An 18,252-nucleotide genomic window follows, 5' to 3' on the forward strand; every position below is an offset into this window, starting at 1 on the left:
ACATGTTTAGTCCCCCAGACTGTAGTTGCTGAGTTAGATCATGACTCCAACACTGTTTAGGATAATTGGCTGCAATGATGGCGACATGCACACAGAAAGTAAATCCTGCAGAATGCAATCAGCTTACAAGACAGCAGCCTGGATGTATTACCCTCCGCTCTAACTAGCAGACTCACTCCACTCAGTCCAGTCACACTGTGGTGTTGTGCCAGCCAGGCAGCATTTCTGGGAAGTGTCAGCCAGAGCTTTCCTGGTCCAACCACTAAAGATTTATCTCAATTCATTGTTACATCTACATGTAACAAGCCACAGGTCCAGAGTAAGAGAACACAGAATTGTGAGAAAAAAGAAATACAGGGACAGGTAGTGAATTTTGTTGTGATTTGGGGGATTAGTAAATAATTTTATTTCCCAAAAACTAGAGCTGAATCACAGGCCAAGCATGATCCACACGTCCCCCTGTGGTAAGAGAGGAGGAGCCTGACTGGCCTGGCATCTCCAAACCAGTACAGGAAAATTACCAAAACACTCAGCATGTGTGGATTGGAATCTCGCTCTTCCATATGCTCACACTTACTGATTAATAGTTTGCAGGGTCAGAAATTGCCCACATTTGCAATGCTTCAATAACCAATTTACACTGATGATAAAGATGTGTCCTCACATCACACCTGACACTGAAAATGTTTAGCTCACTAGTTTATACGATAATTATGTATACATACAATGCGGTTAGGTCATCATCTAGAATACAACGCTACAGTTACACACTTACTTTCGATGTGGTGAAGAATTTGGCATATCTAGTGGAATGGGAGGGACATACACCGAGCCAGAAAGTCTTTTATGAAACCCTTTTATGATAGCTAAGCTTACAAACCGACAGCTGCACGTTTAACTACACCACACCACTAGCGTTTGATAAAGTAACTGTAAGTAAGTTTAGAAATTCTAAAAATTCTCTAAAAAGTCGATCTAGTCATAACACCAATGGTATACATAAGAAACAACACCACAAAACACCAAAATAACCTTACAAAAAGAGCTACGGTAATGCTGTAATGTGAAGATGTGATAACCTACTATACAAACATCACCGCACATTTATATTTATATGCCATATTAGGAATATTATAGCGAAATCAAATGAGAAACAAAAAATACTATTTAGTATACGCTCATGTCGTTATACAATAGGATTATGCCGTTATAAACTCACTATTGAACGCCACACACACTATAACACCCAATATGAATATTATGGGAACATTGTAGTTAAGCTATTTTCATAGGTTCGTTTTCTGAGCGCGTCCCCACGAAAAGCATGTGACTGCGCGTGCCCGTCGAGGCAGTGGGAGGGGGAGCTCCTGATCCTCTACGGTGCAACATTGTCTCAGCAAGTAACCTCTCTCCAGCGTGGCACTGTCTTTCAAGGGAAATAAACGAATGCCATATTTTTCACGGATGAAGGCTCGATTTCTTTCCGAAATACACACACTAGCAACTCTTATGTAACCCGCTAACGGATTTACGGATCGATATCTGTTCAAAAACGTGGGATTTTTGTTCATTCTCGACGGGCCGGAGACAGCTTGATACCGATAGAGAGACTCAACACAGGTCCTTACGTCCTGAAATGGACACAGGAATTGTCCCCGAAAAGAAAAGGTAAAGCTAGCTACTTAGCCAGCTAATGTTAGCTTGTTGTTTGCTAGCTGGTTGAACAACTTTGATGTCCGTTAGAGTTTGATTTCTGGTGTTAACATTACGTTATGGACTTTTATTCGAGGTTATCTGCTAGTTTGGTGTGTTTGTTTGACATAATGCGTTTGCTGGCGACGATATTAGCAAGCTAGTTAGCGGCTAGCTGCTCCTGCTGTCAGTGGAAGCTAACCAGAACCAAGGCTAGCTAGCCTGTTATTATCGCTCTTTCTCTCTCTTGACCCGACTGTTGCATCTGTCTCCTCCAAACTAGATTGTTTTTGTTTTGGTGGCTTTTGTTTACCTTGTTCATATCAGTTGTGTGAAACGAATTTTACCTAGCCAGACCCCTATCTAGCTGTTTTGTGTGATTGGTATTGTGACTTCCTAGATTGTTGGTGGGAGACTTTTACCATCAGAATGTTATGTTATGTCTAGCCTATATATATATTAAGTTGGTTAATGTCACTTCCAGATTACCTAAATGCGTATGTAGACTTGTTGCAAAAGTAAGATTATCACTATGTATTAATAAGCAGTTGGATAGTATTTTCGTTTTGTAACGGAATAGATTACTGTGACACCTTTTGTAGCGTATTAAAGGGACATCACTAACTTAGTTTTTAAACCTTTTGTGGATACATTATGTTTAGTCTTTGTAAGCTTGACAGTGATCAGCGAAGCTGCTAACGCTCATGTGAGTGGTGCTGGAATTAAATGGTGTGTGGTGTGCGGTTACTCTTGAAATATTTACAGTTAGTGAAAGCTGGCCTTGGTTTGGTAGTTCTGTTTCATTCTTCCGGACTGGTAACAATTTAGGATGAAAAAAAAATAGAGAAGTAACCTAATCAGCCTCATTTACATCGATTGCCAGGTTATGTGGAAAGGTGACATTGGATTTAAAGCGATGTTGACACTTCCTCAAAAGGTGTCTGCAGTGAAATTAACTTTAGCAATCAGCCAAATGCCAGAAAAACTTGTTTGTGACTGGTGACTTTGCCTATTTGACAGGTAACCAAGCAGCATTTGGAGGTCTGTTGTATTCTATTAAAGTGCAGTTGTCTGGTAAAATAGTGGAAGTGGTTGATGAACTTTGGATGTACCAGACCAGTAGGGCAAAAAGTTAGTTTCCTCCCCTGGCTGTTGGTCCAAATAAGAAATAGACTCCAATTTGATGAATGACAGCCCACAACAATTCAAATGCAAATTGTTTTTCTTTTTCTATTTTAGCATTTGCTCATATAAACAGACATCCACTTCAAACAACCTTGGCCTTGCATACATTCTTCATAATTAGTGGCTAGGCTTGGTGTGTTTTCTGGAGAAGCTCCAGTAACAACCCGTTGATTGGTATTGGCAGACACCAGTGCTAAATATGGTGATAGGTGATGAGCCTACGCTGAAAGTCCAATCTGATGTAGAGAAGCAGAAAGTGAGCTGTTTGCTTTATCTGTTATTTGCCAAGTGCAGTGTTGCAATGCACTTCATCTTCTACCAGTGTAAACCTTCAAACTCATCGCCATATACCAGTGCTGATCCCAGTTGTTTAAACACGTACAGTATCCCTCAAATCTATTCCCCCCACGTTGACTTTTTGCACATTTTCTATGCTCAAAAAAATTCAAAATGCATTTGATTGAGAGTTTTTGTCTGAAATCTGCTCCACATACTCTGTTAAAATTTTGAAGGAAATTTCAGAGATGTATGCAAAGTTGTAAAATTAAAAAAAACAGAAAAATCAGATTTTGAAAAGTGGTCATCTTTTTGTTTTATTTGGGCATAATCACCCAGGGAGCAAAGATTCAACATCATCACATCGCTCTTAGACTTCCTCTTTAAGTTGTAGTTAAGGGTGTTCAATAGGCGTTTTGATTTTCAAAATTGTCTTACTTTAATTTCATTGTTCTATCATCTGATATAATACTATTCCTTTAAAGCACATCAATGGGTTTTTAGTGTGTAGGGTGGACAGAATACTTGAGTGAAATGTGGAATTTACAGCACAGTTAATGAACGGATGGTGTTAGTCCAGTCCATCATCCTCCCACTATATGTGAAAGTACAGAGGGTTTTCACTGAGGTTTTCCTGTCCAATCTCTACACATATTCTGATAGTAAAATTCGAGTAGAAAGGTCACTGAAAGTCCGTCCTGTGTTTTAACATAGTGATGGGAGGATAACTTGTTTATTTTCTTTGAAACCATGGGAACTTGACTTGGATCCTCATGGGCTATACCCACACTTGGAAAAGTTGTAGGTTTGACCGAGATATCTTCATCCTGTTTGGTTTCATGAATACAGTTTTTTTCAGTATTCTCTCAAGTAGATCTTGCGTTGCAAACTGGTTTGATGAAGTGTTCGCTAGTGTCCGTGAGGTGCTCTGATCTTGTTATTTCTGTCTCATCTCTTAATCACTAGGGCTTGACGTCAATGGGAGTGGCTGAACGTGTGTAGCAATTCAGTGACTGGCAATTTACAGGCCTCCATGAGACATTAGAGTACTTGTGTGCAGGGTAGGCTAGGTGAAATACAATTTTTGGAAACAAATTGTGCTGCTTGCTTGTCAAGGGCAGGGGTTTGTATTATTTGTGTGCACATTTTGTATCATATTATGTTTTGTGATTACAAGCTACCTAAGCTTTGTTGGGCAGCAGGGTGACATCGTGAATCATCTTCTGTGAGACGGTTGTATAGAAAGTGATGAAACAAATTGCTTGTGTTCCCTTTTGTAGTCGATACTGTTTTCTGACAGCGGTTACACTTCGTTTTGTTCAGCATTGTTTGCTGAAGAAAAAATGTGTCCAAACAACAGACACAGGTACCAGGAACCAGGTCTTTTTCATTTTCACTCGACTCATTGTCCATACCCCAGTCGGGTTTCGTATTCGCACTCTGGGTGTTCTTCTCAGGAGCACAGAACAGGCAGTGGGGAAAACTGTTACTGAACCCACATGAGTGAAATTAAGTTGGTGAAAGATTAATAATGTTGGTATCAGTGAATTTTCAGTATGCTGCCCCAGCCTAGCATCTGCCCTGCTGAAGTATTCTTTATTACACTGAATCCTCTGCAGCTCCAGGAGGTCCCTCTCCCAGTGGAGAGGGACAAGCAAGAATCCTACTGGAAGTAATAAATTATTGTTATTATTTACTGCGATCTTCAGCACCTCGCAAGCTATGACTGTTGGTAAAAGAATGGGTAGGCCTATATTGTGGTGTGTGAAGATCTGACTTTTCTTCGTACTTGATTGTATTTATTTTATCAGTATCAGCTGTCAAAATGTTGACAGCTCTTTGTTACTAGCTTATATATTGGTGTCACACAGCTGGGGTTATTGCTTGCATAGTGTTAAATATTCATGTTGCTAAAAATATATATATATTTTTTACTTTTATACATGATGAAAACTAAACACAGTTAATAAAAACTAGATTGAAACCTAACATCATCATTAACATCATTGAAAAAGTAACTACACAAACGTATTCAGCTTCATTAATTCAGCTTACTACAGCAGCTATTTTGACCATAAAATAAAAATTGGAACACAAAATGAAAGGTGTGGCCTATGAGTGATACGAAAATACTTTGCAATGCACAGTATCTGACAACACAGACAGGTCAGACTACCGAGCTTTTGCTAGTGCTGCTGCTACCTACTTATAAATCTTCCAGCTGTACAGAGATGCAGCTGCTAGCCAAGTAGCACGCAACCTTATAACACTTTCCTACCATGAATTTGCATTTAACTAGATTCATGGAAACTGTGAGGGTGAGTTTTCTAGAAGTGATGGTTGATGTTGCCAGCAAGTAGCCCCTGCTGGAAGCAATGGTGTTTTTCTTTCAATGATGTCACTTCTTTTTTATCTTTATTGTTTTGTACATGCTACTGCAGTGTTTCCTCTATTCATTTAGCAGTGGTGCTCCACCACAGCAAGGAAATTACCACCACTGCTAGAGAAAATGTGAAATTAAAATTAGCATTGTAATTCAGTCTTACTGTCATCTAAAACATAACATAAAAATAAATGTAGTCCAAATGTTTTAGAAGTAATGATTTTATTATGATTTAAAAAACAATTTTAGCACTACAACTTGAAACATAACTTAGACCCAAACAGTGACAGATATGGGACAAAACTAAGCACCACAGCTGCATACAGTTATAGAGGAAACACTGCTACTGTGATATAAATCTCTAGGGAATCAAAACCTAAAATCGCTGCCGAAATTTATGCTGCACATGGCTGATGCTCATGCTAAAGGCTTCTTCTGCCAGTAAATGGGTTGTTTTAAATCATGCTCTGCTGTCCTCTCCGTTTGGTCAGTTTGGACGGCAGTGTTTCCCTGAACTAGGTTACGTAATAGACAAGAGAATGTTTACTGTCATATTGAACAGAGTGACAGATAGCCTGAAACATTTCTGTAGTAAAACCAGGTCAGTCCCTGTTAATAATGTACTCAAGGAGCAAGGGTAGGCTGTATGACATTGGCCAGGGTGATTTCATTATAAGATTGTTGTTTTTTCCTTTGACCCTCAGTCCACTTGTTTACATGAGCTAGCAATTCAAATGAATTCCGTTGATATAATAGTGTTCATCATCATTAGAAAACAAGATAAGTCTAATTAAAGCTGGATAAACAAAGCAAACACGATTGTGTTTACAGCCAAGAATGTAATGCAGAGCGCTGCTAGGCATGCATGACCATGTGCATAAGAGTATTATGTAATGGTGGCCTCTCTGGTAGCCTTTGTTTTAAGATCAAGGGATCGGTCTTGTTTTCATCTCATGTTTCATGCAAAAGAATCAGTGTTTATTCTCCCCATTTCTAGGTTTTAAAAGTTTCATAACTATAGTGTGGGTTAGGGTTCTCAAACTACAACAGTTTTACTTAGCCATTTTTACACTTGACCAAGTATCACAATATCAAATAGTAACACAGTAAAACAACTAAATTACTAAAATAGTAAAACAAAAAAGCAAGAAATAAATATTTCACAAGACGCTGTCCTTGATGGTCTGGAAGTTTCGATAAACACTACATTTCTTCTGAATGTTTGGTGTCCGAGGTTTTGCAGGGCTTTGTTGTTGTAGTAACGTGCATAGGAAAAAGTATTGTGCCAGAGCTAGATGGATTGGATGCATCATTAGACTGTCAGTAATAGTCATTTAGTGTGTTGAGTTTGAACATGAATTGTCAAACACACCCTTGGCTCCTGCACAGAGGAAATTTCTGCACCTGTATATGTCCAGATTACAAGTTATCTTAATGTCACTTTGACTTTTTTTGACATGGCTCTGTAATATTTTTTGATAATTTGACCTATTTGTTGTCTAATTCCATAGATGCAATATTGTAGGATGTAACCTAGATATTCAGTTTAATGGTTTTCAGCCAACAGCAGTGCATGGTGGTTATTCTTGTGTTACACTTGGGGCCAGAACTCGAACTCGTGGTGGGGGTGGTGGGTGGGGGGTGCAGTGTGTTGATACGATGCAGAACTGGTTGCATAACGCAGTGATCAGCTTTCATGGAGCCCAGATATACCGGCTGGGCCTTTGTAAGTCCTGTGGGGCTGACAGAAGATAGTGTAAATATTTGGTCCCCACTAAGCCTCTCCACGCTGCACAGCCAGGTTGTCATCGGCACTGACAAATGCACAAACATGTGGATGAATGTCTACACTTCTGTTTGTAGCTGTTACTACAGTCTGTGTTGGGCACTCACTCCCTGCACATGTAAATTTCTTGCTTTCTGGAAAAAAGAGGGAATACTCAGATAATGACAAATATTAGCCTTCTTCCCCAGAGGACCAAGTGTGCCCTTAGAGTGTGTTTTGCTCATCAAATGTTCAGGAAGGGAAGTTTTAGTCTGTGGAAAAAACAGACTGCAACCCTGTCAGGTGACTGGATCTGCAGAGTAGGCTAATTTTAGTTAGCTGATCCATTTTCTTGAGAGCTTCAAATAACAATAAAGCCTCGGCCAATTGTGTTTCTGTAAGTACATAACAGATCAATTTCAATTAGGCGTACATTTCAGAATCAAGGGCTTTTGAATTGCCATCCATTTTCTTGTAATGCTCTTCCAATGTCATCTAGAATGCATTTGAGGTTGTGAGCTAGTGGTTGTGAGGGGGATAATTGTATAAACTCAGCAGCAGCTACATTCACTAATAGGCAGGCTATTGAATTGATGTTGAAGATTTAGCCAATCTGTTTATGGTGATCATGAGTGCTTATTCGGTGTGCTACACATTGCCACCAATACAAAGGGGGGAAAAGTAAAGTACGTGCTATGCTGCTAACGTTGACTCTAAGGCCATGGTTTTTTGAGTGTGGGAAAAGCAAGGGAATTAACAAGACTTTTTAATAGTCGTGACTTGTACAATTCATTATGTCCTTTAAAATCCATTGCCTTTGTTATTCTGAAATACTGCCTAATCTTGAGATCCATTTACTGTGTGGTGTTAGTCCATTAGTCAGACCTTTGTTAGACCTTTGTTAGAACTTCATAACAGTGGTTCCATGTCCGGAAAACAGCTTGATTGAGGAATAAGGATCCAAAATTGATGTAGTATTAGCAGTAAGCAGTGTTTAGTGATGCTAATGTCAGTAACAAAAAGGAGAAGATGACTATAGCCCACATTATAGTTCTTTTGTTCTAATAATTGTAGATGTCATTCAAGCTGTGTTTGTGTGTGTGCTGTCTGTGTTGGTGTCAGTATTACCATTCTCTCCTCTGTAGATCTGTTGAGCCAAGCTCGTAAATGTCAGGATGATTAGTGTCGTACTGTAGCTTGGCTGTGCACCAAGGAGGCAGACTGGAGAATCCGTGCAACCGAGCCTCTTCTCACAGCCAATCACTCTAAGGGGGTTGACTGCGTTTCTTTTGGTCAGTAGCCAATAAGACGGTCGTCCGGGTCCGTGTATGTAAATGAGTGTAAACGGTGGCTGGACTGTGAGCTTGCTCGTTGCAGACTCCAGCCACTGCAGCCCTCCCAAGTGACAGGCCAGTGGCTGAGCCGTAGACCATGCTCAGCACGCAGTTTCAGTCAGGGAGCAAGGAAAGAAGGATGCCAGCTTTGGTAGTGTGCATACTGGGGTCAAAACCAGACTGTGGCCAGGCTGTGGCTGACCTACCACCTGTTTCCCACAGGGTGAGCTCGGAGCGGAGAAAGGAGAAGTCGCGGGATGCGGCGCGATGCCGGCGTGGGAAGGAGTCGGAGGTGTTTTACGAGCTGGCCCAGCAGCTGCCCCTGCCCCACAGCATCAGCTCCAACCTGGACAAGGCCTCCATCATGAGGCTCACCATCAGCTACCTGCGCATGAGGAAGCTGCTCAACACTGGTCAGTATCTGCTTCAGAAGCAGGATAATACTCTGAGTTGTTCTGGGCAGTGGAGAAGGTAGTAGTTTGGGTTATTCATTCAGTTTAGCTCCAATTATTTTTATTGAAATGAGGAAAGCAGTGTTTTCTGTAGAGTTGGGGTTTTGGTTCTGAAATCTAGGATCACTGTAGGGCCAAATGTAGCATGCAGTAGTTATTGATCCTTCTCTGGATAATGGATTTATATCATAATATTATGTAGAATTGTGCTGCAATTGTAATTTTTGGGGTTGGGCAGGGGTTTGTTGAGTAATAAGGCCAGCCCCCACAGCTAAATGAATGTAAAGGTGACAATGGAGGAAAGAAAGGAGACCCTAAGGAGAGATAGTGAGTGCAGTTTGAGATGCAGATTAAGAAGCCTGTAGAAAACCTTAGTGATCGACAGTTGAACACCATGTGTCAGCTGCTCTGGGAGATCTATAAGCTTGCAGACATGCACATATAGATCCCTTTGCAGTCATACCTGTGGGTACGCTGTGTTTTCTGTGTGTGTCGCAGTGCCCTGCCCATGCAAACATGTTCTCTGAACCAACACAGAGAATTCTAATGACCTGTGCCTGATTTATGGAATCCTGACCGTTGATTTTTTTCTTCTTGCTTCCCTCCCACTTTCCCTGCCGTCCTTTATCCCCCCTCCCCTGTCCCCTCGCTCTCTTGTCTCCTCCAGATGAGCCGGTGGCGGTGGAGGAGACAGAGCTGGATGCCCAGCTAAACGGCTCCTACCTGAAGGCTCTGGAGGGCTTTCTCATGGTGCTGTCTGAGGACGGAGATATGATCTATCTCTCAGAGAATGTCAACAAATGCCTTGGGCTAGCACAGGTTTGTTCTGATTTGTCCTATTTCTCACATGGGAAAGAGTGTGTCAACAAGTGAAGGAGTTCCCAATCAAAGAGGATGAGTCTGAGGGGGGAGGAAAGTAGGAAATTGAAGGCAAAGGAATGATAAAAGAATAGAGATAACAACGTAACGTGGGACAAAAGGGGAGGCTTTAGGGTAAAAAACAAACAGTACAGTAACATGACACATTTATAGTTTTGCAAGCTACAGTTGGTTAGCTAAAACAGTTTAAAAATACACTGTAAAAGTGCAAATGTCAGGCATAATCCATATCAAACTGGGTTGTAAATGTCCCAAAAAGTCCTACCTTCAGAAAGGAGTTTGGATTTGTGTGGAGTTGTGTGAAAATGTACAGCCAAGGTGTGAAGATCTGTGGTTAAGGTTAAATTTCTAAAATAATACAACTTTCTTTAATTAGATAACTTCTCATTAAACAACAGACAAGATATGTAGAAAATTAATTTCTGAAGTGCTGTAAACTGTGATGACATTTGATAGTGCACAGGTATAGATGAGTGACACCTCAGTGGCTGAATAATTTGCTTTTTGATGGAAAAAGCTTGAAAACCGCTGCACTATGTTTAACATTGACATTTATGAGATTGTTGTATGTGCTCACTGGTGAAAGGGACTTATGTTCTGTCCTCTCCCCACTCTGTCTGCTGTAGTTTGACCTGACTGGACACAGTGTGTTTGACTACACACATCCCTGTGACCAGGAGGAGCTGAGAGAGATGCTGGTCCACAGAACAGGTGAGGGGAAAACAACAGTGAGCAGTGTCCCGCCATAAGACCTCTAATGGAGAGAGACAGGCACACACAAGCGCTCTGTCAGCTCTGCCAGCGCACCAGTCGGCAGCGGGCCCGATTCGCTCTGAGCTGGCAAATTCAGACTAGGAGGTTGTCAGAACAAGTTATGATTTTCCCACTCCGGTCCTCAGGTCACGGTGATTAGAGTTGGCTGGTGTGCACTCATGACCTTTCACTCAGCATTACTGGCACAGTAGAGTACATCATTGGCACATTTCCTTTTTTGCTTACACAACAGGATTTAACCTTGCTTTTTGTGTCAATGGATAGTACTCGTGTTTGTTTTTTTTTCTATGCCCAGTGGATAGAAATGTTTTTTGTCCCCCACCAAAGGGGGTACTATGGATCGGTCTCCGTTCGTTCGTTCGTTCGTTCGTTCGTTCGTTCGTTCGTTAGTCACACTGTAACGTTGACTTTGTGCGGCTAGGGGGCGGCATTGACAATGAATGGGGACTCAGTGGTAAAGCAGGTCATACAGTTAAAGTTATCATACAATGTGGGGGACAATGAATGGGGACTCAGTGGTAAAGCAATACAGTTAAAGTTATCATAGGTAACATAATAGTCTACACACGCTACACACTTGGAGACATCAGACTGGGTTGATGTGTTGAAGTGAGAGTCAATGCAGAATTTTTGGGCAAACCTCTAACCACAAGACACTGTAGTTATTGTACAGTTGTTGGACTGTTGTACTGTTATTGCATCATCACTGCACTACCACTGTGCCTCAGTGTTGACTACTTATATCATATTACCACTTACCTACTGTGCAATACCATATATCACTTATCATTTAGCATTTATATTATTCATAACACTCACGCTCCTGGTGTTGTATGTTATATTGTATTATAAATTGTATTGTAGTGTACATTGTGTAATGTACGGATTGTATTTATTGCGTATTTTAGTTCTTATATTTTGTACTGTATTGAGTAAAAACAGGACAATTACAGTTAGTACATTTCAAGATATAACTTGTAAGCCTAATTCTGAGGAGAGTAGGCAACAGAAATATATGGTCAATATGTCCTTTCATTGTCCCATACGAAAATGCTTATACAATTTCACTCATATTTCAAGTACACTCAGCAATCAGTGACTGACCCAAGGGTGGAACTACATCACTGGTGGGGGACAACATGTTTACTATTTGCTTGTTTTGTTTATTTTATTTCTAGCAGCTAAAGGCTCCATCCGTTCTCAGCAGAAAATTGTGAAGTTAAATTAATTTAGCTAAGAGCTTCCAGTGCCTCCCTCTAAAATGTGCTCCAAAGACATAATTTTTCATCTTTATGAGCTTAGGCTACTTATTGTGACAAACATCCTGCCATTTGTGTGCAGGAAAACTTGCACTTTAGTTAAAAAGGATTGGAGATGCCTCTAAATGCCTCTAAATGCTCCAGAAATGCTGATTTGAAGTCAGCTTTGCCATTTCTGCCTAGGCAATGTATTCAAGTAGAAACTGATACCAACCAGCTGATACTGCTGAAGTTGCTCTATACATGCAAATGTATGTTATTTAGATGGATTTTAGATGCACTTTTGAACTGTATTGAAGTCAATGGGAGCTACGAGGTAAGCAAAACCTCATAGTAAAACTTACATACAAAAAGCTGGCAGAAATGGAGGCAGTTCTGCAGTAAAGCTAATGGTGAACACTACGCCATGAGAAAACAACCTTTATGATGTTGGTATCTCCGTTTCAACTCTGCCGCTCTTTCTGCTCTTGTCATTTCAGCCTCCAAGAAGAGCAAGGAACCAAACACAGAGCGCAGCTTTTTCCTTCGAATGAAATGTACTCTCACCAGCAGGGGCCGCACCGTCAACGTCAAGTCGGCTACATGGAAGGTAGGCCCTAGTGCAGGCTTCTAGGAAACTAAACATTTTCAGGAATTAATCAAAATTAACAGGGATATGATTTTTTTTTTTTACCATGTAGACACATCTCCCATTGATTTCTTATCAGTATTCCTACCATCCATGGTTTGACACTAAAGATTGCTGGACTGGAAACATGTTGACTTGGGACAGTTCATTGGATAGTTCAGTGGTCAAACTGGGCCAGTGTCTGGAAAAAAAAGTCTCTAGTTTTGCTATTTCTCACCCGATGATAAGACTCTGCTGTGCTGCTGGCTCAGTCTTCTCTCTGTCAGAGCTTCTTCTGACCGGTCAGATTGCACGCCACCTAATTTTGCTGCTGTATATTAAGAACTGTCAGTATCACACATTTTAGAAATTACTTAAATGCGTCAAAAAAGTGTTTATTTCCATTTTTGTCTGCTGGGCCAGTGAAAATGTGCTAGGGGCAAGTAGAACTCGGACCTAGTGGCTTGACTGGGCAAGCGAAACATTCTTGACATGGTAGAACCTTGTGATCCTTTTGTTTTTGGCTTTTTTTAAAATCTCATCTCAATCACATCCCTGAATTAAATGATGCAAAAAAAATTTCATGTATTTTGAATGATTGTTCCAGATAGTCTAATAGACAATATGCAGGATGTCATTTAGAGAAGTCAATCATCAATCAATTACTTTGTAATCACCGAAATTAATAGAATACATGAATGGCTCACTACAGGGTTGTAGGACATATCAGATCTCATTACAGCTTGATTATATTACTTATTACAAGTACTTTGGCAAAATTGCTTGAGTCAGCAAAACACCAAAAAGAACTAAGTAGTTAAATGAACAGCAATGAAGTCTGAGGTATTTAAAAAACATGACACATTTCGATATCAAATACGTATATATATATAAATGAGGTCAATCCATTAAATCCTTCTTGGAATGTGCTTTTACGCACACACTCATCTAGTTTCCTCTCCTCTTATTCCTCCGACCCACAGTTTAAACACACTCGCAGGATTTCTCTGAAGCGGTTCCTTGGCATGGGTTATCTGAAAAAAAGTCTGTTCAAACTTTTATGGCCAGTAGCTTATCCAAGTTTTTACCGTAATATAATATTCCACAGAAATACAGAGGCGTAATTCATTTACAGAAATATCCCACGTTCATGTCCGGGAACTAACGGTGTGTGAGAAATCATGTGTTAAAGTAGTTTCCGTTGAGGTTTGATGGTGCTCACCATGTAACCTGTCAAAGCTCTCAACATGCACAGGGATTTAGGCAATTTCACAGTTTGATCTGAATCTAATTATGACATTCGGCAGCAGGATAGCCTATACATTTTTACCAATTTGCAAACGTATTTGCTTTTATTTGAAAGTTAATGTGGAGGAGGAAAGATTCTTCAGCTGATAGCCAAACATTGATTGCGGTCATATTAAAAAATTGTGGCTGGCTCCTATAATTGTGATCAAACAATTATGCAATTATTGCAGCAGCCCTAATTACAGCTGTTGTCAAAACATCAAGACATCAAGCCCTGATGCCCAAAAGAAATGTTTATTAATTGATTTATTAGTCTTATCCAAGAACCACCGCCCATGTTATTTGCTGGCCCTGTTGCAATCTAAAACTATTTGGCATCCTTGGGAGCTGTAAACCAAACTAAGAGAGTTGTGTGTCCTGGTCCTGTTCTCTCTGCCTAGGTGCTCCACTGCTCAGGACAGGTGCGTGTGTATGAAAGCCCAGCTGAGCAGACTTCCTGTGGGCACAAGGAGCCACCTGTCCCCTACCTGGTTCTGATCTGTGACCCCATACCACACCCCTCCAACATTGAGGTCCCTCTGGACACCAAGACCTTCCTCAGCCGCCACACACTGGACATGAAGTTTACCTATTGTGACGAGAGGTGTGTTTGCTCACTCAAAGTGAATATTCTGTACTTAAGAAGCTTACTCATGGATCAAGCCCGATCCAGCTTCTTAAGCTGCGTGTGTAGCGCTTGTCATTTGCCATTGATAGATAAAAACAAACCCACAGCCAGCGTAGTCCTGCAGAGCCACCTAGTGTTCAGTATAGATACAGAAACTTCATCTCTATATTTGCTGACTATTTCAATGGAAGAATTTAATCTTGTTTTGTTTCTGCAGGATCACTGAGCTTATGGGTTATGACCCGGAGGACCTGTTGAATCGCTCTGTGTATGAATACTATCATGCTCTGGACTCAGACCATCTTACCAAGACCCACCACAACTGTAAGTATCAACGCCAACAATGCAAAATTCACAGTATTTGGCTCTTATGAAGATGAAATCTAGAATAACTAATCTCTTTTTTTTTTTTACAAAACTAACCATATGTCCAACTGAAAACTTGTCTTCTCTATTTTTATTTTTCCTTTTGTTTCTCTTTGCTCTTAGTGTTTGCAAAGGGCCAGGTCAGCACAGGCCAGTACCGAATGTTGGCCAAGAGAGGAGGCTTTGTGTGGGTGGAGACCCAGGCCACTGTCATCTATAACAACAAGAACTCCCACCCACAGTGTGTTGTCTGTGTCAACTTTGTGCTCAGGTACATTCACGGGTCCTGGAAGAGAGGCGTGTTCAGAAGAGACTATATTCTACCAATCAGTTTGCTTTCATCCTGTTTAGATGAGCGAGTTAGCTGCTGGAATGTATGACTGTGTGGTGAACTATAGCTTTTATCACAGCATGTACACAAAGGTAGATTATAAAGGATAGTTCTGGTCTTCAGTTCTGATTGAGTCATATTAAGAGCCATCATTAAATACTCAATAAATGCATACCTGCGGCTGCATAACTGTGTGATGTCTGTCTCCTCTGCTACAGTGGCATCCAGGAGGAGAAACTGATCTTGTCTCTGGAGCAGACGGAGGACCTGAAGCCGGTGAAGGAGGAGCAGGAGGAGGAGGAAGAGGAGGCAGTGGAGGAGAGCTGCCAGACGGACAGTTCTCTAACCGTGCAGGAGGAGGAGGAGGAGGAGGAGGAGGAGAAGGGCCCAGAGCTGGATGTGATCAAGCTGTTCACCCAGACGGTAGAGGCTCAACCCCTGACCAGCCTGTACGACCGGCTGAAGGAGGAGCCTGAAGCCCTCACCCTGCTGGCCCCGGCCGCTGGAGACACCATCATCTCCCTGGACTTCAGCTGTCCTGGTTGGTGCCCTCATACACACTCTCACACTTTCTTGTCCTAAAACTGGGTGTGAACATGTTTATCTTGAGTGTTAATCAGTGTTTATATCCAGGGTGGCTCAAAGCATTCAACCCTCCCTCTATCCTCTGCTGCAGATTCTGAGATCCAGCTGCTGAATGATGTCCCCCTCTACAATGATGTCATGCTGCCCTCCACCAGTGACAAGCTGGCCCTACCTCTGTCCCCTCTGCCGCCCAGTGAGCCTCCCCATGTCACCAGCAGCACCTCTGGGGAAGCAAAAGCTGAGCCTTACGTTCCAGCCTCCTCCACCACACCGGCAAGCCACAGTCTGGACCCCAGCTCCACAGAGGTGAGGACTGATGAAATCCAGAGTTACAGAATTCCAGAATTTTATGCATTTTGCAGTTCAGATAATAAGCTTTTTGTACAGCTTACTCATGTTTACAAAGAAAGGGATGACTCTTTGATCTGTGTTTGTCCTCTTTAGGCCGACAGTCCACTGGACTTCTGTTTCCCCATGGACTCGGATATGAGCTCAGACTTCAAACTAGACTTGGTAGAGAAGCTGTTTGCCATTGACACACAGCCCAAGACCCCTTTCACCACACAGGTATAGTGCAAGGAGATTGTACTATTATTGAATTGAGAGCATCATTGATCTCACACAGTGAAAAGTTTCTTGTATTCTGACTCAGACTTTTGTGTCCTCCCCTAAGGCCATGGAAGACCTTGATCTGGAGATGTTGGCTCCCTACATCCCCATGGACGATGACTTCCAGCTGCGCACTCTGTCCCCAGAAGAGCCTCTACCATGTGGCCCAGTCAAATCCCTGGAGAGTTCTCCTCTCCACCTCACACAGGAGGTCCACAGCTATCCCAGCTCCCCCTTCAGCGCACCAGGCAGCCGCACAGCTTCCCCAGCCCCACCGCCCCCCGAGCCAGTAAACACCCCCCATCCTGCCATCATACTTTCTAAGAGGTAAGGCCTCCAAAATACACCCTCTTTTCTTGGGCAGGTCACATTCAGATCACAAGATTTTTGGGGAAGCTAAGTATCACCATTGCTTTGCTGCAGGATCCCACAGTTGGACAAAGAAGTGTCACTCAGGACCCTGGCAGCCCAGAATGCACAGCGCAAAAGAAAACTGGGAGACATCAGGGAGATTGTTGGACTGGTAAGTCCTTGGCATCCAAACATGGTTCACAGGTTAGGCTTTGTGTTTACGGATGGATGGCTTGAGTTCCTGTATTTTGCATTTTTCCAGGGCACATTGCTCCAGGAAGCACCGGAGCAGGGGAAGAAGCTGAAGGTGTCTGGGACGGTAACATCTGAGGCTCTCTCCCACAGGACCATACTGCTACTGCCTACAGGTGAATAGACTACATCTACATTGCTTTGGACTCTAGTCTGAAATTATGCATCAAACAAAGCACAGCTCTAATCTGGCTTCTCCTCTTTCTCTCTTAGATTTGGCAAGCCGTCTGCTGGGCAGTTCCTCAGAGGGCACCAGCTCCCCCTTCACCCTGCCCCAGCTCACCCGCTACGACTGCGAGGTCAACGCCCCGGTGCTGGGGCGTCAGCACCTGCTGCAGGGCGAGGAGCTGCTGCGTGCTCTGGACCAAGTCAACTGAGTCAATGCTTAGCCTGCTCACTGCTGGACTAGACTGGACACTACAATTTCTCCCTCACTTTCTCACTCCCCTTTCCAAGCCCCGCCCCTCGCCACCCTGCCCCGACCCCCACTCCCACCCCACCCCGCTACCCCTTATTTATGTGTCTGTATCAGTTTGATTAGTTTGGCTGCCGTTTGTGCACACCATGTGATCTCTGCAGCATTCCACCGTGACAAACACCATAGCAGCGTTTGGGTTTTGGTGCAAGGGATTAAGGCATCAAGAGACGCCTAATTGTTTTGTTTTTTTTCTTCCGGGAGTCTCTCAGCACACAGCGCCTCTACAGATGACCACCTTCCAGCAGGTCACCACAGAACCTGGCGCTACTGCCAGCAGTGTATTGTAAGCTTAAGTCGCACAATTTATATTTTCTTAAAAAGAAAAATATTACCAGCAATATATATTAAGCCTTTTTAAAGTAGTTTTAATGGGATTTGAACAATTTTATTTTTCCTCCCATACTTGTATGTTGTAGTACTCGTACCTAACAAAAATGTCTTTAGTCCAGACGTATGAACTTATTGTTTAAACCTAAAGTGGTTTGAATGTTGTCTCCATTTAATAGTTACCAGTCCTCGAGGTAAATGCATTTAATTGTGTAGTAGTTCAGTACATGTCACTTTATTACATTACTGTAAGTGTGTGTTACTGTACATAGACCAGGGAAATTTTAATTTACGCAGTATGGCTTCACAGCCATGACTGTTACTCTCAAAATGAAATATGAGAGTAACCAGTTCACCTTTTTTTTTTGTTTCTAATCATGGAAGTTTGGCACCTCTGTTCAAACATGAAATTATTTCATGTTTTGGTTTTCA

At 42.0% G+C, this 18,252-nt stretch overlaps 1 protein-coding gene across 1 annotated transcript; it reads left to right on the top strand.

Moving 5' to 3' along the window:
• The first annotated feature begins 1,400 nt into the window (after nt 1-1,400).
• Nucleotides 1,401-17,399, top strand: hif1aa (hypoxia inducible factor 1 subunit alpha a). Its single transcript, XM_071527734.1, has 15 exons — nt 1,401-1,668; nt 8,858-9,048; nt 9,755-9,906; nt 10,593-10,677; nt 12,479-12,588; nt 14,295-14,497; nt 14,739-14,845; nt 15,011-15,158; nt 15,437-15,759; nt 15,895-16,109; nt 16,248-16,370; nt 16,477-16,739; nt 16,836-16,935; nt 17,026-17,131; nt 17,229-17,399. Exons 1-15 carry the CDS (start codon nt 1,637-1,639, stop codon nt 17,390-17,392), a joined length of 2,322 nt encoding a protein of 773 aa, XP_071383835.1. The 5' UTR covers nt 1,401-1,636; the 3' UTR covers nt 17,393-17,399.
• The last annotated feature ends 853 nt before the right edge of the window (nt 17,400-18,252 follow it).

The sequence above is a fragment of the Centroberyx affinis genome, unplaced genomic scaffold (assembly GCF_046629955.1).
Source record: "Centroberyx affinis isolate AG114_WGS23_722 - 3 ecotype Tasmania unplaced genomic scaffold, CSIRO-AGI_Caff_v1 ptg001575l_1, whole genome shotgun sequence".
NCBI classification, from domain to species: domain Eukaryota; kingdom Metazoa; phylum Chordata; class Actinopteri; order Beryciformes; family Berycidae; genus Centroberyx; species Centroberyx affinis.